Source organism: Mobula birostris, chromosome 1 (assembly GCF_030028105.1).
Source record: "Mobula birostris isolate sMobBir1 chromosome 1, sMobBir1.hap1, whole genome shotgun sequence".
NCBI lineage: Eukaryota > Metazoa > Chordata > Chondrichthyes > Myliobatiformes > Myliobatidae > Mobula > Mobula birostris.
The window spans coordinates 58,158,344-58,170,685 of NC_092370.1; the positions used below are offsets into that span (position 1 = coordinate 58,158,344).

The window sequence follows — 12,342 nt, forward strand, 5'->3', positions numbered from 1 at the left end:
TTTTGCTAACTCCCCACTGACTGAGGAAGAGATTCCCCACCCTTCTCAAGCTGAGTCAGGTGACATTGGGGGGAATCTCTGTGAAAAGACTGGGTTTCAGCGGGACCATGAAAGGGATGAAGCAGGGCTCAGCCAGGGTCAGAGGGGTCCAAGTTGCAGGAGCGCTTGAGTGATAGACCGGGGGAGGCCTCGCCATGTAGATCAGAATTATCTCAAGGAGTGTCTGAACCTGAAGAAGGAGATGACGGGCTAAGGAAGTCTCAAAGAATCAGGGGACCACCAGATAGGCTGGCCTATATAGCACTGAGGGAACAGAGTGTGGCACCTACCGCCTTGGTGAGTTATGTCACTCCCACTTACACCTGGGTTGTACTTTGTGCTTGGTATGAAGGGGTGGCAAATTATCTCAATGTCATGAGGACATGACTAATTTTGGTGGGGGAGAGTGTAACACCCTAGGAAAGACTTCACACCTTGACAAACTTGGCATTCACCCTATTAAATTCCTTCAGGTCTCTTTGCTCTTTCCTTCTCTGCAAATTAAAACACATTCATTTTCTCACTTTTCTAGTTTTTTTTTAATGACCTTGACCTGAAATGCTCTCTTAGTTTCTCTCCCTATGAATATTCTCTGATTTGCTGAGCGTTTCCTCCACTTTTAGTTACTTTCTGGCTAATTCCATCTATCCTGAGCAGTTTGTAGTTCTGAATAATTAACTCACTAATGTGCTCTGAAATTGGTGAGGTGCCTGTTATTTTTGTATTTCTATTATATTCCCAAACACCATAGTGACCTCCAGGACTTGTTTTCTACATTTCACTTGATGTGGGCTAAGGCCATCAGACTCCTGGCCATTCTCTTCAACCTATCTTTTTTTTTTCCTTGATTCAACCATCCCAGGTAAATCAACTCATTAAGCTATTAACAGTGGATGGGAAACATTTTTCAGAGTTCCTCTCTGTCCACCACCTAACTCCACTGCGAATGCCAGGATAAACTGAATCACTTTTTAAAAATCCATGCAGAGATATTCCTTTTTTTTTTAATGTATAGGGACCTTCTGTTTCTTCATTTTCCCCTTGCCACCATTTCTAGTTGCTCTATACCCTTTTTGCAATTTCGTTTCTCCTGCAATTAACTAATTACCTACCTTTCTGTTCATTGTCTTCATACTTTCAACCATTCCCTGCAACTAAAAACTTTTAACCATTCTGAAGATAGGACAATGACCAACTGTATTTTATTTACTTCTTCACAAATGCTGCTAACCTGTTGAGTATGTTAAAGGTTTCTGTTTTTATTTCTAGTATCTTAAATTTAAAATTTTGCTTCCTAACCAGAAGACCACAGTATGTGTGGAGCAGAAATAACATCCCCACCTCGCTGATAATCAACACTGGCACACCTCAGGGATGTGTGCTTAGCCACTGTCCTATTCTCTCTACACCTATGACTGTGTGGCTAGGCACAGTCCAAATGCCATCTATGAACTTGTTGATGAAACAACTACTGTTGGCAGAATTTCAGATGGTGACAAAAGGGCATACAGGAGTGAGATATATCAGCTAGTTGAGTGGTGTTGCAGCAACAACCTTGTAATCAACATCAGGAAGACCAAAGAACTGATTGTGGACGTCAGAAAGGTTAAGTCGAGGGGACACGCCACAGTCCTCATAGAGGGATCAGAAATGAAAAGACTGAGTTCCTGGTGTCAACATCTCTGAGAATTTATCGTGGGCCTCACAAATTTCTACATATGTACCATGGAGAACATTCTAACTTACTGCATCACCATCTAGTATTGGGGGTCAGGGCTATTGCACTGGATCAAAATAACCTGCAGAGAGTTGTAAACTTATGCCAACCCCATCATCGGCACTAGCCTCCCCAGCATCCAGGATATTTTCAAGCAGTGATGCCTCAAAAAAGCAGCATCTATCTTTAAGGACCCCCATCACCCAGGTCATACCTTGTTCTTACTACTTCCATCAGGAAGGAGCTACAGGAGCCTGAAAGCACACACAAATGATTCAGGAACAGCTTCTTCTCCTCTGCTATCCGCTTTCTGAATAGACATTGAATCTGTAAATTCTACTTTTATATCTTTATTTTTGCATTACTTATTTAATTTAACATATATATTTACTGTAATTCATGTCTTTTTTTCTTTTATAATGTATTGGACAGTACTGCTGCTGCAAAGACAACTAATTTCATGACATATGCTGGCGATATTAAACCTGATTCTGATTCCTGTGAGGCTCCTTGGGATTAAATGGTAAATAAATGCATGTTCTATGCATATTTTACAAAATGTAGTTTACCATGCAATGCTATTAATCAGTCCAATTTTAATATTAAAATAAAATATTATCCAGGATATAAGATCTTAAGACCATAAGACATAGGAACAGAATTAGGCCATCTGGCCCATCGAGTCTGCTCCGTCATTCAATCATGGCTGATCCTTTTTTTCTATCTCCTCCTCAACCCCAGTTCCTGGCCTTCTCCCCATAACCTTTGATGCCATGTCTAATCTAGAACCTATCAATCTCTGCCTTAAATACACCCAACGACCTGGCCTCCACAGGTGCATGAGGCAACAAATTCCACAAGTTCACCACCCTTTGGCTAAAGATATTTCTCTGCATCTCTGTTTTGAAAGGGTGGCCCTCTATCCTGAGGCTATGCCTTCTTGTCCTAGACTCTCCCACCAAGGGAAATATCCTTTCCACATCTACTCTGTCTAGGACTTTCAACATTCAAAAAGTTTCAATGAGATCCCCCCTCATCCTTCTGAATTCCAGCGAGTACAGACCCAGAGCCATCAAATGTTCCTCATATGATAACCCTTTCATTCCTGGAATCATCTTTGTAAACCTCCTCTGGACCCTCTCCAATGCCAGCACATCTTTTCTAAGATGAAGGGCTCAAAACTGTTCACAATACTCAAGGTGAGGCCTCACCAGCGCCCTATAAAACCTCAGCATCACATCCTTGCTCTTGTATTCTAGACCTCTTGAATATGGGAATCTTTGCATGAAAATGAGCACTGTCTAGTTTAAATCTTTTTTGTACTGAGAACTCTCAAAAAAGAAGCAGCATGTTTATATATAATTTAATCTAATTCAACAAACATCATCTTCAGTTAAAGAGAATTGGCTTAAAATTATCATGTATCACAATGCTTAAGTGCACAACATTTTAGAATTTTATTGGAAAACCAATTGTGTAGTTACTATTTCAATTTTTAAGTTTACTACCTTCTAGGTCATTCATCCATATGATGGGCTCACAGAACATCCGGACATGTACAGTGCCATCCAACAGTCTGAATGTTACCTCTGTAGAACTCACTTGTGCATGTAGCCTGTAATGTCACAGGTCAATCACAAAGGAGCAGATATTAGCTTAAAATGTGAGGTTGCTTTGATGAAAACTAACCATGAGTAGAGTCAGACTCTTCATCCAACCTGAATGTAAGTGCCCATGTGTTAAAAGCATATTTGAGGTTTTCATTTGCACATTGTCCACTTGTCTGATTACAATTCCAACAACCCCAACCATTTCAGCTATAAGTCAATTCCTCATATGACTTTAATGTAAATGCCCATTAATCAAAAGGAATGGCCATATCGACCTCAAGAATATGATCCTCCCCATATCCCAAATATATCCATTAGGAGCCTCCAGTGCAGTACCCCCAAAGCAGTCAAACTTATCTGTTTTACTCAATCAGGCTTGCAATAGCTAAGCAAGAGGAGGAATAGACTTTGAATGTCACCTGGAGCTTTATGCACAGTAAAACCTTGCAGCTGTGGAGTCTTGTGAAACGAAAAAAGAGTTGTTGCCTTCTGCATATCCCACATTGGTTACTCTGATTAGTTAGACAAAAGAGTGATGAAAATATAATAATTTCCCCGTGGAACTTACTGATTTCTCTAAAATATTTGGGATTGGAAAAGTGATTTCTCTAAGATATTTGGGACAGTACTCAGTAACACTCACAACATGCTGGAGGAACTCAGCAGGTCGGGCAGCATCCATGGAAACAGGCCTCTGCCCCTTCCCTCTTCAGTCCTGATGAACGGTTCCAGCCCGAAACGTTGACTGATCATTTATTGTGAGTGTTGCTTTGACCCCAGCATCTGCAGAGTATTTTGTGCTTTGGGACAGTACTCAACAAGTTTATTAAGATTTGATTATAAAACTTTATCTACAGCTTTGAAATGTTCTTTGCAAAGATTGTAAATAACATTTGTACATAATTAAAGTCCATTTTTTAATATAAAATCTCACATTGCATTTTTTGCTTATAACTTTGAGTTCAAGAATGTTATCTGATATCACTATCTGTACATAGATACTGTATCCACCACATGGGTACCCTGTGTGTGATGACAATTTGTCTAACAGTACATAGTTGAAAATATTCTGCTCTATATAATAGAGCATTATTGTTCATTTCCAGAGTGAATATTCCAGTATGTCAAAACAAGTGCAATGTCTGGGCCAGAACATATGATAAATTATACCTGGTGACAAAAGAATTTGGCTGTTGCTTATATGAAGCTACTAACTGCAATCATACAGTCTCTTGTGATGATCTCCATGCTTCAGCAGTTCACCAGAATCATCTATACTAATGTCATATTATTTCTCAGAATCTGTTATGATAGAGGAGGCCATTTAGCCCATTGAATGTGTCAGATCTCAGAGCCCATTCCATCAGTACTCTTCATCCCTTATCTCTTGTAAACTATTCTCTCTCTTAAGTCTATTAACTGCTCCTTGTCACCAACCTAAACTAGACAAAATTTACAACAGCCAGCCAACCTTAGATCATATCTTTGAGAATGAGAGCTACAGAAACAGGTGGGATGGGAAAGGCAGACATTTTGCAACATGTGGAAACAGCACTGAAAAACAAGTCACTAAGTATTTTGAACAGATTAAACTGTTTACAGTGAAACAGTCAAAATTAACATGAATTCTGTATTGTTTTGGGAGAAGCGGGAACAAAATGGCAGAAGTGCTATAGTCATTTACAGTGTACATTAAGTGCAGCAGAATAGTCCTCACCACAAATTGCGGAAGATGAAGAAACAATAGGAAACCCTCAAGCATTAAACTGAGTGGTTCAGGAAGAGGAAATGGCCATTCTATTCCCTGAGGTGAGCCAAGATATATTGTGCAACTCTCAGTGAATCTGCAAGAAGCATAAAATGTTCCTTCTAATGAAAAAAAAACTTCATAATACCAAACCTTTTCAAAAGCGCCAAAATTACAAGCTTGGTGAAAAGGAACAGAAGATGTGTGAAACTGTATTTATTTGTGTATTTATTTATTTAGAAATACAGGGCGGAAACAGGCCCTTCCAGCCTAACGAACTACACAACCCAATAGCCCACTTACTTAACGCTAGTCTATTCATGGGGTATTATAGAAAATTGGATTTACTGTTAAGTAAGTTAGGCTTATGGATTGGATTGTTACTTAGTGAAGTCTTTCTGTAACCACCACTCTGTTATCAAAATCTAGTTTGACTACCTCTGTGTAATCCCATCAAGTGGGATAGAAAAGGCTTGTCAGAAGGGCAGTGTTATGATAATTGTGGGGGATTTGAACATGCGAGTAGATTGGAAAAATCAGGCCGGCACTGGATTTCAAGAGAGAGAATTTGTAGCATGTCTGCGAGATGGCTTTTTAGAACAGCTTGTTGTTGAGCCCACTAGGGGATCGGCTGTACTGGATTGGGTATTGTGTAATGAACCAGAGGTGATTGGAGAGATTGAGATGAAGGAACCCTTAGGAGGCAGTGATCATAACATGATTGAGTTCACTGTGAAATTAGAAAAAGAGAAGCCGAAATCTGATGTGTCGGTGTTTCAGTGGAGTAAAGGAAATTACAGTGGCATGAGAGAGGAACTGGCCAAAGTTGACTGGAAAGAGACACTGGCGGGAAAGACGGCAGAGCAGCAGTGGCTGGAGTTTATGCGAGAAATGAGGAATGTGCAAGACAGGTATATTCCAAAAAAGAAGAAATTTTTGAGTAGGAAAAGGATGCAACCGTGGTTGACAAGAGAAGTCAAAGCCAAAGTTAAAGCAAAGGAGAGGGCATACAAGGAAGCAAAAATTAGTGGGAAGACAGAGGATTGGGAAGTTATTAAAACCTTACAAAAGGAAACTAAGAAGGTCATTAAGAGAGAAAAGATTAACTATGAAAGGAAACTAGCAAATAATATCAAAGAGGATACTAAAAGCTTTTTCAAGTATATAAAGAGTAAAAGACAGGTGAGAGTAGATATAGGACCAATAGAAAATGATACTGGAGAAATTGTAATGGGAGATGAGATGGCAGAGGAACTGAACAAGTATTTTGCATCAGTCTTCACTGAGGAAGACAGCAGGATACCGGACACTCAAGGGTGGCAGGGAAGAGAAGTGTGCGCAGTCACAATTACGACAGAGAAAGTACTCAGGAAGCTGAATAGGCTAAAGGTCAATAAATCTCCTGAACCAGATGGAATGCACCCTCGTGTTCTGAAGGAAGTAGCTGTGGAGATTGCGGAGGCATTAGCGATGATCTTTCAAAAGTCGATAGATTCTGGCATGGTTCCAGAAGACTGGAAGATTGCAAATGTCACTCCGCTATTTAAGAAGGGGGCAAGGAAGCAAAAAGGAAATTATAGACCTGTTAGCTTGACTACGGTGGTTGGGAAGTTGTTGGAGTCGATTGTCAAGGATGAGGTTACAGAGTACCAGGAGGCATATGACAAGATAGGCAGAACTCAGCATGGATTCCTTAAAGGAAAATCCTGCCTAACAAACCTATTACAATTTTTTGAGGAAATTACCAGTAGGTTAGACAAGGGAGATGCAGTGGATGTTGTATATTTGGATTTTCAGAAGGCCTTTGACAAGGTGCCACACATGAGGCTACTTAACAAGATAAGAGCCCATGGAATTACGGGAAAGTTACATACGTGGATAGAGCGTTGGCTGATTGGCAGGAAACAGAGAGTGGGAATAAAGGGATCATATTCTGTTTGGCTGCCGGTTACCAGTGGTCCACAGGGATCAGTGTTGGGGCCGCTTCTTTTTACATTGTACATCAACAATTTGGATTATGGAATAGATGGCTTTGTGGCTAAGTTTGCTGACGATACGAAGATAGGTGGAGGGGCCGGTAGTGCTGAAGAAACGGAGAGTCTGCAGAGAGACTTGGATAGATTGGAAGAATGGGCAGAGAAGTGGCAAATGAAGTACAATGTTGGAAAGTGTATGGTTATGCACTTTGACAGAAAAAATAAATGGGCAGACTATTATTTAAGTGGGGAAAGAATTCAAAGTTCCGAGATGCAACGGGACTTGGGAGTCCTCGTACAGGATTCCCTTAAAGTTAAACTCCAGGTTGAGTCAGTAGTGAAGGCGGCGAATGCAATGTTGGCATTCATTTCTAGAGGAATAGAGTATAGGAGAAGGGATGTGATGTTGAGGCTCTATAAGGCGCTGGTGAGACCTCACTTGGAGTACTGTGGGCAGTTTTGGTCTCCTTATGTAAGAAAGGATGTGCTGACGTTGGAGAGGGTACAGAGAAGATTCACTGCAATGATTCCGGGAATGAGAGGGTTAACATATGAGGAACGTTTGTCCGCTCTTGGACTGTATTCCTTGGAGTTTAGAAGAATGAGGGGAGACCTCATGGAAACATTTCGAATGTTAAAAGGCATGGACAGAGTGGATGTGGCAAAGTTGTTTCCCATGATGGGGGAGTCTAGTACGAGAGGGCATGACTTCAGGATTGAAGGGTGCCGTTTCAGAACAGAAATGCGAAGAAATTTTTTTAGTCAGAGGGTGGTGAATCTATGGAATTTGTTACCACGGACAGCAGTGGAGGCCGAGTCATTGGGTGTATTTAAGGCAGGGATTGATAGGTATCTGAGTAGCCAGGGTGTCAAAGGTTATGGTGAGAAGGCGGGGCAGTGGGACTAAATAGGATAAAATGGATCAGCTCATGATAAAATGGCGGAGCAGACTCGATAGGCCGAATGGCCTACTTCTGCTCTTTTATCTTATGGTCTTATGGTCTTAAGTGAGAATGTAGAATCTATACCAAATTCTCACTTAGGTAGATCATCTTTGACTGGTCTTCTGGTATGCACCAGCTTTAATAAATTGTCCGTTATTTCAAACATCAACCCTGCTTTTCAGTTTGCACCCACAAATTGCCAATGACTATTTTATGATTTATTTTTTTAAGTCCCACTTCAGAGAATTTTTTAATAGAGCATTTAGAAATAGAGTTATAAATGTGCTGCACAATGACTAAATTCATTCAGACACTGGTGGGCACAAAGGTTACATTTTTGAGAAGGCATTTAAAATTTGCCAAAGGAAATACAAAATAATAACTTTAGCCCAGTTTGAGCAGATTGTTCATAATTTGACAAAAATTAAATACCACATTTAGGGAGAAACTATGATACACCGATGCTGAAAATAAAACTTTCATTTCACTACTCTTCTGTCTGCATTTTATCATATCAGAGAGGAAACAAATGTGAGGAACTGATAAAAAAGACATATCCAAAATGCAGCACAAGTGGCACAGCTAATAGGTCTACTTTTTCACAGCTCTGGTGATCCAGGTCCACCTAAGTAAAAGTAGGTGCCTGATAATTGACACAGACTTGGTGGTTAGGCATTCTGTTTCTGTGCTGCATGACTATGTTTTTTTTAAAAAAATCATTTGATTTCCATCATCTGAAACATTCTCTTCACAATTTCAATGTGCTATTTTTTTCAGAAGCATGGACAACAGGTGGAGAAATTCATAAAAATAGTGCCTACGTACCCTGATAATCCTTGTTTCATCCACCCATTCTTGAATGCTAAAACAGACACCTGATGGACTTGATGGTGATGGAGTAACTAGCTCGGAAAAGACTATTTTTGATTACAGCTGAACATGCAAGCCAAATTTATTTCCATTTTGCAGGTACAGGAAAGAAAAGTATCATTAGAACAGCAGTTTGGTTGTGTAGTGATGCCTGTTACAGTAGTTCCTGAATTTTGTTTGAAACAAAAAGTCATACATTAGCCTTGTTCACACTACAGCTGAAGAGTGGTACAATCCTAAGAATATTTATCATTCTATTTATTTAGTAATCATTACAGAAATTCAACTGCAAATTAATCACGAGGTTGAATTATTCATATGGTTCAGGTAAACCTAACCACAGCAAATTTTAATTGTAAAAAAACCCTGAGTTTGTAACTGGTTTTCCAGTTTATTTTCTGAATTCTTTATTGGTAACAGCTTGGGGACAAACTAATAATTAACCTCTTCAAAAGATTGTAGCCACATCAATGCAGTGTGAATGAGGCATACTTACTACTCTCACAAACAAAAGCAGATACATTACAGCTATAATACAGAGCAAGAGTACACTGTGCCCCATAGTATGTTTTGAAAACTATGAAAAAGAATTTAAAAGGGGAATAACTGAACATTAAGACTGATTTTTACAGCATTGTCATATCCGACTTGTAATTAATACATGCCTTCATTATCACAACACTGATATTATTTGTCAATCTGTTCATTATTTTGTACAGATAGAATTTGAAAGATTTTTAACACCCAATCTACATTGCGCATCAGAGTTCACATAACCATATGAAGAAATATACATTCACCTTTTAGATTTTAACAACATTGCAATTAGAGATCAAAGATCACACCAAGCTACTGATCAAGTGCTTTTCATTTCATCCATAGCTATGAGCTCCTTGGTTAATTAAAAATTTGGCCGAAAAGCTTTACAGAAAAATCCAGCAACATTTTATTCTTGGGATGGTGGCTTTGTTATCCTGAACCAGAATATTGAAGGAGATCCTGTTGGCAAGTATCTCTAGTTAGTCACTATTTACAAAGGTCTAACTCACTACATCTTACAGTCCCTAATGTGTAAAATAACTTTAAAGCATCGTGTGCTGAGTTGGATCCATGGCACGCACATGAACACTTGGCAAACAAAACCAAGAAAGTGGCAACTCCCTACTAGAGTTGTCATCATGAAACTTTATATTCAAGTAATAATCACCAGCATAAAGGAATAGCAGAGATCCACTGCAAACAAAATCTTCACTGGATTTTACCTGTAAAATAAAAAAATAAAATAAGCATGAAACCACCTAGGACAAACCAGAAATTGTTTATTACCATGTAAGCATACGTCAATAATAAGGATCAGAGTTTATAGAGAACTGTAAGCTGAAAAATCACCTTTTTTACAATTCCAAACAATACACAATGGGATGAGGCATGTGGTTTACCACAAGGGCACAAAAATCAATGATCAACATTGATTTCATTGATTTCTTGATTCCCACTCGTGTTGTATTGCATAGAAATATTTCTAAAAATCACATGATATAAAACAGATTTACATTTTAGCAGATGTGAGATGAGAATTAATCCATAGTTTACATATCAGTGATTGGGTGTATTCAGGAGAGCTCTATCTATGATTTCTAATGGATTTCAAATCACATCATGAGATTTGAAAAGATCACAAATTTTACTATTAGAGCCAATAAATTTGCAAAAGCCCAGTTGGGATATTACTGAATTTTAATTTTATTTATAATAAAAACAAAATGAACCCCAATATGGTACAGGAGTGTACATTAGACATATGTTTTTAACTGAGATGTTATCATAAATGTATGGTCAGTTGCCATTTTCATATGAAATATTTTGTCCAGAAAAGAAAAGTGCTCACTTTCATGCTAAATGTTAAAAGATGAGGGGCAGAGTAATAGAGCCAAATAGATTGTTCTTGCAGAGAGCTAGTTTGAACTTTGAGACATCTGGCCTCCTTTCTTGTTATAATCTTTCAGATTCTGAAACTAAATTGCTTTGAAGTATTTACTCACATACTATTTTAACTTCTTTGTCATGAAGGCTAAGTAAAACACTACATCCACTTACTGTAGTGTTAAGATTCAAAGTACATTTATTATGAAAGTCTGTATACAGAATACAACTCTGAGATTTGTCCTCCCACAGGCAGCCACACAACAAAGAATCACCACAAAACCCATTCTAAGAAAGTATCAAACACCCAACGTGTGAAAAAAACAAATTGCATAAACGGCAGATTATTGGTCAAGAGCATAATTTGTATCATTATAATGTCAAGTGCATAATTTTCATCCATTATCACAGATCTATTTGCAGACTGCAAACTGAAATATATTATAGTATTTAACTTGAAATTATTGTACATTTATACATACTTAGAATCAAATGCTTTATTTTAGATGTGGTATTAGTGTAATTAAACATTGTACAGAAGAATATAATTTATTTTTAGCTGCTGGGAGCAGAAATTAGCATCAAACTATTTTATTTTCATTTTAATTTCTTCTATTTCTCCACAAATACATATTTTTTCTTCTTTTCCGTGTTTGGTAACATTGTTCCTTGAGAAATCGGACTGAAATTGAGAAATCCAATTGAACTGAAGAAATTCTCCTCTTTGTGCTGACTTTTCTTACATATCTCAAGACTGTATCACAATTGTTTTGAATGAGACAGAAATTAGTTTAAAACGAATCATTACATTACACACATGCAGTGTATTTGACACAAGAGCAAAGCTAAATACTTGTTTAATTCCCCTCTAAAACAATCATCTATTTTCTTAAAAAGACATTAGTGGCTTGTTGCTGTCTGATGTGTGGGAACTTTGGGAGACCTCAAGTGTCCTTGATAATGACATATGCACAAAGTACAACATGCTGCAGCTCCTTAGAGACCATGCTAAGCAACTGGAGCTGCAGCTTGATGACCTTTGGCTAATAAGGCAGAATGAGGAGGTGACAGAAAGGAGCTACAGGGAAGTAGTCACTCCTAAGTTGCAGGAGGCAGGAATCTGGGTGACTGTCAGGAGAGGAAAAGGGAACTTCATTCAAAGTGGCAGCATAGGTAGATACAGTCATAAACAAAGCTTTTGGCACATTGGCTTTCATAAATCAAAGTAGTGAGTACAGAAAATGGGATGTAATGTTGAAATTGTATAGGACGTTGGTTAGGTCTACTTTGGAGTATTGTGTGCAGTTTTGGTCACCTACCTGCAGGAAAGATGCAAATCAAGTTGAAAGAGTACAAAGAAGATTTACAAGGATGTTGCGGGACTAGAGGACCTCAGTTATAAGCAACGATTGAATAGGTCAGGACCTAATTCCTTCGAACATAGAAGATTGAGGGGAGATTTGATAGAAGTATACAAAATTATGAGGGGTATAAATAGTTGGGCCGCCAACAATCA

General features: G+C 38.5%; 1 protein-coding gene across 7 annotated transcripts in view; it reads right to left on the minus strand.

Annotated features, from left to right (window-relative positions):
• Window positions 1-8,928: 8,928 nt before the first annotated feature.
• The window catches only part of trappc9 (trafficking protein particle complex subunit 9), a 711,836-nt gene continuing 708,422 nt past the window's right edge, over window positions 8,929-12,342 (minus strand). For 5 of the 7 annotated variants that reach the window (XM_072255618.1, XM_072255596.1, XM_072255577.1 and 2 more), the window contains one exon: window positions 8,929-10,165. In XM_072255618.1, the coding sequence (XP_072111719.1) occupies window positions 9,986-10,165 (180 nt within the window). In that variant the 3' untranslated portion in view covers window positions 8,929-9,985. The remainder of the gene's footprint in view (window positions 10,166-12,342) is intronic. The other 2 variants (XM_072255626.1, XM_072255566.1) reach the window with 1 other exon arrangement.